This window comes from Sebastes umbrosus, chromosome 20 (genome assembly GCF_015220745.1).
Source record: "Sebastes umbrosus isolate fSebUmb1 chromosome 20, fSebUmb1.pri, whole genome shotgun sequence".
In the NCBI taxonomy this organism is placed as follows: Eukaryota; Metazoa; Chordata; class Actinopteri; order Perciformes; family Sebastidae; genus Sebastes; species Sebastes umbrosus.
The window spans coordinates 14578-22103 of record NC_051288.1 but is presented as its reverse complement, the minus strand read 5'-3'; the positions used below and the strand labels follow the sequence as shown (position 1 = coordinate 22103).

Sequence of the window (7526 nt, the reverse complement as noted above, 5' to 3'; positions counted from 1 at the left end):
TCCCTCCAAAATACCACATCAAGACCTTTAGGAACACCATAGAAAAAGCCATGCTGTGATTTGGCATCATACACTTTTGACATTTGGAGATTTCTGCAAGAATTGCATTTTTCTGTGATTGGATGGTGAGCACTTGTGATGTGTAAACTGCTCATAAAACCCTTATTGTCAATGTAGCTAGGAAAACCAGCCATCCTTTGAATGCTCTAGGTCTCTAGTTTGATCCATCCATCCTCTGAATGCTCTAGGTCTCTAGTTTGATCCATCCATCCTCTGAATGCTCTAGGTCTCTAGTTTGATCCATCCATCCTCTGAATGCTCTAGGTCTCTAGTCTGATCCATCCATCCTCTGAATGCTCTAGGTCTCTAGTCTGATCCATCCATCCTCTGAATGCTCCAGGTCTCTAGTTTGATCCATCCATCCTCTGAATACTCTAGGTCTCTAGTTTGATCCATCCATCCTCTGAATGCTCTAGGTCTCTAGTTTGATCCATCCATCCTCTGAATGCTCCAGGTCTTTAGTTTGTGGCTGTAAAGTTTCATGAGGATGTGATTATCCTAGAGGTCACCACATTTCTTTACAAATCCACGTGATTATATATGTCCTGTAGGGTTTTTATTGAGTTTTCAAAAATAAACAAGACAAATATTTTTTTCTGAAAATGCAATGATTCACTCTACTGAATTGGGCACACAGTCAGTGCCACCAAGCCAACAATGACCGAGTTTTCAATGTAGAATTTTATGACAACATTTGATGAAAAGTGCTTGAACTCAGCTGTCATTATGAAAAATGTTAGCACACATGAAGTTTCCACTGATGCAATGCTATCACATATCTTCTAACTCTAAGGATGTATACCTTGCCAAACATTACTCCGAGCATTATTCCCCTCAGATGGTAGCGACCAGCCCTTCTGGCTCACATACTATTAGGTAGAGAACAACAACCCGGGGGCATTGTGCTGATGTAACCATCGGGTAGGCCCAGAAAAAAGAAACCCTGCAGGCAAAATAAGAGAGAAGCCGTCAAAAAACAGGAGGAGAAAGGAAAAAGGCAGTAGATCAAACAACAGTGGTTTCTACTGGAAGACATTGGAGGGAGCAGGGTACGCTGGGATTCAAGTTTACTATGAGAAGTCAAATGAATGAATGGGATGTTATGAAGAGGTTAGCTGAGCCGTTTCTAATTGGGGATCACAGTATGTGGAGTCTGGGATTGTTGGTGTGCTAACAATGTCATATAAATGGAAAGAAAAGGGTCCCACTGACAGGCGAGGCAACAGACCCTCCAAGGCTGCACTTTAAAGATAGATTCATTAACGGAGGGCTTCATTTCTCTAATTGTGTTTCTCGATAACACAGATTTGAGCCAATTATCACCTTGCTCTTGCCAACCCATTTCTTCTCCAAGAAGGGTATTATTGAACCCCTCCGCTACACTTTGAGGTCAGCTTACATTTACAGAGGCCAAGTTGCATTGATGAGAGGGAGACAATTGAATTGTGCTAAATTAAAGCAGCAGTGGGTAGAAACGGAGAAAATATGGTTAAAAAAAGTTATTTTTATAAACTATATCCTGACAGTAGTGCATGAGACAGGTAATCTGAAAAAATCATGTTCCTCTGTGTCCTCCGGTGTCCTCCGGTGTCCTCCAGTGCTCCTAGCGGCATCTGCAAGATTTCACAGACTGGAGGAAGACAAGCAGTCAGAGCTGATCTTAGGTCTGCTGTCCAGCTGCCGTCTATGAGAGCCGGCTGTCAATCACTCTGAACTCCGACCAAACGGTCAAACTAGGCAGCGCTGATCAAATATGAATCAATATCCTGTTATTGTGATGACTATTTCTCTCCTCAGATGTTCTCAGAATCATCTTGTAGTGTACTGTTTAGCTGTAAAATGAGAAAGTTTCTGACCCAGCAGCCATGTTGAGATCAAGCAACGCCCACCAGCTGGAGCACAGCCAATAGGAACGCTCTTTCTCTCTGAAATGACCTGTGATTGGTCAAAGTCTCCCGTCACGGGCTAGATGTTCTAAAGCCTGAAAACAGAGCCATGAGGAGGAGCAGAAGTCTAGTTATCACTCAGAACACTTGAATTACAATATGATGAAAGGTTATTATGGGATTGTTGCCCAATGATGCCAAAAACATTCTGCCTACTGGAGCTTAATGAATTTTTTTGTCCTCTCGTCTCTTTTTCCACCGTTTCCCCTCCCCCCCCTTCCTGAGGAGTTCACCTTTATATGTTTGTATCTCCCTTATTCTGCCTTTGTTTTCTCATTATCTCTGTTTAACGCCTGTCCTTTTGCTTCTCTTTTTCTCTCAGTCTCTTGCTGATTTGAAGATCAAGCCCCTTAAATCTCCTCATTACAAAGTCTGACCCCCTCCTCCCCCTTTTTTTTCTTTTTTTACACTTTCCCACAGCCGTCCATCCAACCTCAACTTGTGGGCTTTTAATGGCTTCTAGATCATTATTTAGTAAATTATACTCCTAGACAGATTGCTAATAAATATTGATATGAATTATTCAGACTATATGTGTGGCTTTGATTGCTGCAGCCTGAGTGACACAAGTTGAAGTCTCCAAATTAGAAAAAAATACAAAAGCCTGGATCCATATCTGCTCCAGCAAAGCTGAATCCGTGCTTGGAGAGAGGAAGGTAAATCATGGCAATTTCTTTAGATCAACATAGTGCTACTGCTCTATAGAGAGAGAGAGAGAGAGAGAGAGAGAGAGAGAGAGAGAGAGAGAGAGAGAGAGAGAGAGAGAGAGAGAGAGAGAGAGAGAGAGAGAGAGAGAGAGAGAGAGAGAGAGACGAGCCCACACACTGGTTCTGGTAGTGGAAGGTAAAAGAGAACATAGCTTGTAGAAATTAATAAGGGTGCTTTCACATTAGGGACCCGGGCCCGGATCCGAGTCCACTTGAAAAGGTGGTCTGGAGTACGGCTCATGTGGACTCGGGTACAGTTCGCATCAGGTGTGAAAGCCAACCGTACCGATACACGGAAGTGGACCGCTATTTAACGCGAGTAACGTTAGCAGTTAGCAAGTAGTTTAGAAGGGCGGACTTTTTTCAACACCGCCAGTCTCTGAAATCTGTAAACATATAAAACTGTTTCATATCTACAGTATGTCTGTATATGCGCGCATCATGCGCCAATCTCATCCTCTGAGCTGCACGGACGTGGATGATACAGCAGGAATGCCGGCGAGAGGTTCATTAATATATAGACAATAGGTGATAGGTTGAGTGATGTTTGTTATGTTATTTAGCTGATTTAATGGTCTGTCTGCGAAGAACGAGAGACGCTCAGCTGTTCAGCGTGCAGAGAGAGAGAGACGGGGTGGGGGGGGGGAGACAACGTGTAGAGTTGTCCTATTTTCACATCAAACTCGGTGAAATCAGAGTTTATTTTGGCCAAACCAGAGTTGGTGATTGTTGGAAAGACTAACGACGATAGTATTGGTGAGTTTGATTTAGTTTCTGTCCAGTTTGAATGAAGTGTTTTACGATGCTCCGCCACTAGAACAGCTGATCTCAACATAAACACATACACATTGATGATGAAGTGTGCTCGAGTACGGAACAACTTTACTAATGTGAAAGCTGACCAGAGAGGGGGGGGCGATCGTACTCGGGCACGGTACGGATCAATCGTATCTAATGTGAAAACGCCCAAAAAAGCCAGAAAAAGCTCAATTTTTTTGTATATAACGTGAGCCAGGACATGTAGGGCTGCCTCTGAGGAAGTCAGGTGTCAGGTATGAAGAGCAACTAATGCTACGTTTACATCACAGTGCTTATTGCTCAGTTACCATTTTTTTTGTGTATGGTTCTTGTGTATATTTTAGAACCACACATACACACCCAAACATCCAAGGGATCATTTAAGTTTATTTTGGAATGAACTCTCCATACCCTACTCTCTGATCGTATGTCTATCACACATAGATAGATGCAAGGATGGTTGCAAAAAATGTATGCAGTTCTAAGTTAATGTTAATACAATTAAACAATGCTTTAATTATAGTTGTCATCAATTTCACTTTTAAAGAAATTATTTTAAAAATCAGACTGAGCTCCATTCATTGCATTTAAATAATTTCAATATCTTAATCTGAAATAAACTTTATCAGTTATACTCACATTTGCCTGAAAGATGAGGGCATCTCTCCTCTCTGTGAAGCATATGAGCATCGTGCTTTCTAATGTGAGCCATCAGCTTGCTCATATGAATACCCTGCTTGCTCAACAGTATTCTCTCCATCTCTCCTCTATCTGACTCAAAAGATTACCAACTGCACAACCTTTATGTGTTCTTGATAAGTGTGATGAAAAAGTGGATATCACAGTAAACATTTTACCACAATTTGTGAATGGACATAAGACTGGTTTCTACTCTTTAGTGTGAGTCTTCAAGTGAGAAAATAATTTAGACAAACTGTCACATCTGACAGTACAGAAATCAAAGTGGCATGATAAAACATCTAACGTTAATGTCCTTATGCCAGAACATCCTTCCCTCAAGCTTGACTCCCTCTGATCTGGGTGATCTATATATACATGGCATTTTAAAGCTAAAACTTTGCCAAATGAACGGTTACAATCGGGGAAAGCACATTTAAATTTGATGTGGGGGATGTTTTGGTGAGGCATATTTAATAGCACATGCGGGGCGGCAAAATTGACAATTGAACATTCTGGAAACACAAGATAGACTACTGCCTCGTCTCCCTTTTAGTTTTTTGTTACATAATAGTAATACTATCAGTGGTGTGCAGTCAGGGTAGGCACTGCCTACCCAAGTCTATTAGCAAAAATGAAATTATTCAGTTAATGTTAATGTTTATTTTTCGATTTCAGATACCTTACAATAGGTTTGAATGTGGCAGCATTTGGTGTTTTTCACAGCCTAATAAAAATGACAACATCAACATCACCATCTTCTGGCCAGGCAGTGGCTGCATAAGCTATTCAGCCTTGCGTTGTATGCTAGCCTTGGCTGTGGGAGGCAGTAATGTAGCCGTTGCCAGCACAGAGCAGGCACAGCGGGTCTGTGCCTTTCCCTGTCATATTATCATAAGGATGTGGGTTTGCGCATGCGCGGTCAGTTCCCATATAGTTTGATATGTACGTTAAAAGGCAGATCGCTACGCTGCCTTTGAACGTAACTGTACTATGCCATAGCGGCACGTCTAACGTTCACGGTGCATTCGTGAATTGACACACATCCTCCCGGCTGCTCCTTCGTACGTGCAGCAAGTTCAACTGCGGGCAAACCGACATGATGACACCGCACCCGCAACTAAAACAGTTTTCACAGCTTTCTTCTGAAGAAAAACGTCAACTTTTAAGTGTTGGGAGACCAACGCCTGACCTAGCAGATCTTCACCAAAGGAAGGGACAGAAAATTGTTCGTACTTTTCAGACCGAGTGGTATAAAAGGAAGGATTGGCTCTGTGGATGTGCTACACTGAACAGGCTGTTCTGTTTCCCATGTTTGCTGTTTGGCGGTACCACCGACAGGGTCTGTACTAATGCAGGACATTGTGACCCGAACAACTTGCCCTGTGCGATAACCAAGCACAAAAAGTCGGTGGTCCACATTCAGAGCCAGATTGCTCTGAAAACATTTGGACTCAACAGAATCGACCTGGCTTTGGATGAACAACAACGGCTGAGCGTTAGCATCCACAATGAGAAGGTAACGAAAAACTGAGAAATCCTAAAAACTCTCATTGATGCTGCATGTTTCCTTGGTAAACAGGAGCTAGCTTTCCGTGGGAACAATGAGAGTAAAAGTTCCTCAAACCGGGGGAATTTCATTGAACTGTTGCACCTGTTTGCCAGCGAGGATGCTAATTTAGCCTCCCACTTGGCATCATCTACATTGTTTTCCGGCATGTCAAACAGAATCCAAAATGACTTAATTGAAGCGATTGCGGATGTTCTGAAGGAAGACATAAAAGAGGAACTGAGTGTGGCACAGTTTGTTGCAGTGGAGGTGGATGAAACCACAGACATCACAAACAAGGCTCAAATCTCAGTCATTATTCGGTATGTCTCCAGTAGTGAGGTGAAGGAGGCTTTGTTGGGCTTTGATGATGTGAGTGATGACCACAGAGCAACGGTAATTACCAACTATATGTTAGGTGTACTAGAGAAGTTTAACTGTGCACACAAGTTGGTAGCGCAAACATAAGGTGTTGCATCTGTTATGGCATCACATCTAAATGGAGTACAAGCAAAAATTAGAGAAAAAGTCCCAGAAGCAATATTTACTCACTGCTACAGCCACAAACTAAACCTTGTGCTCTCACAGTCTGCAAAGATGATCCCTGAGTGTAAAATCTTTTTTAAGACTGTTGAAGGCCTTGCAGCTTTTTTTAGCAGGTCTACGAAATGCCCCAATCTACTTGATGAAGCGGTGAAACGATGCATTCCACAGGCAGCAGCTACCAGATGGAACTCAAACTCGAGGCTTGTTCAGATCATCATGTTCTACCATGCAGAGTTTCGCGAGGTATTCAACCTCATTCAAGAAAACCCCAATGATTGGGATGGAGAGGCACTAACTATGACCGCTGGGTTCAATTTCTGACTTTCTAAAGCTTCTACCTGCTTTCTTCTCATGGAATACAGTGCGATTTTCACAGAGACAGACACATTGTTCCGTGTTCTCCAGACCGAGGTGATGGACATAGGATTCTGCTCCCTTCGTGTCAGTGACACTGTGAAAGCCTTGAGCAACCAGCGCCAGTTGTTTGACTCATTTTATGAATGTTTTCAGGAGCGGTGCAAAGCTATGAACTTGGTCCACAATAGCATGTGCAGCAAGCAGCCGGTCCGAGACGAGAGACGAAGGCTTTTCTACAGCCTCCTGGACAACATCAATGTACAGATGGAGGCAAGATTCAACAACTTGGGAGAACTTGATTTTCTGGCTTTAGTTGACTGTAAAAAGTTTACTGAGCTGTCAGCTCACTTTAATGATGCAAAACTGCATAGCCTCGCTAAATATGGCAAGTACTTTGATTTTGTCAGGCTAAAAGCCGACCTCATCGGGTTAAATAGTTCACAGATGGTCAAGGACAAATCACCTCTTCAACTGCTGGCTTTCCTGGTTGAAAATGACCATGAACTGTTCCAGAGGCAACCAAACTGCTGAAATTGGTGTTGACCATTCGAGCCACCACAGCATCAGTGGAAAGGTCTTTTTCTGCCTTAAAATGCATAAAGACCTACAGCCGCAACAGGACGGAGCAAAGAAGATTTTCATCTCTGTCTCTCATATCAATCAAGAAAGAGAGACTCATAAAACTGAAGGCCAAGACAGAGGAGTTTTACAATGCTGTCATCAACATCTTTATCAAGAAGGATAGGCCATGGACTTCATCTTCAAATAGAGTAATCAAGCCTAAACACGCTCTCTCTCTCTCTCTCTCTCTCTCTCTCTCTCTCTCTCTCTCTCTCTCTCACAAACTGCCCATATTGTCATATCATATCTATACCTTCTAATCTG

General features: G+C 42.6%; 1 protein-coding gene across 1 annotated transcript; it reads left to right on the top strand.

Moving 5' to 3' along the window:
* Positions 1-3567: 3567 nt before the first annotated feature.
* Positions 3568-7278, top strand: LOC119479764 (zinc finger MYM-type protein 1-like). The gene is given in 3 exon segments (XM_037755690.1): positions 3568-3647; positions 5486-6200; positions 6231-7278. Coding segments are annotated over 3 exon segments (1170 nt in total). The 3' UTR covers positions 6606-7278.
* The last annotated feature ends 248 nt before the right edge of the window (positions 7279-7526 follow it).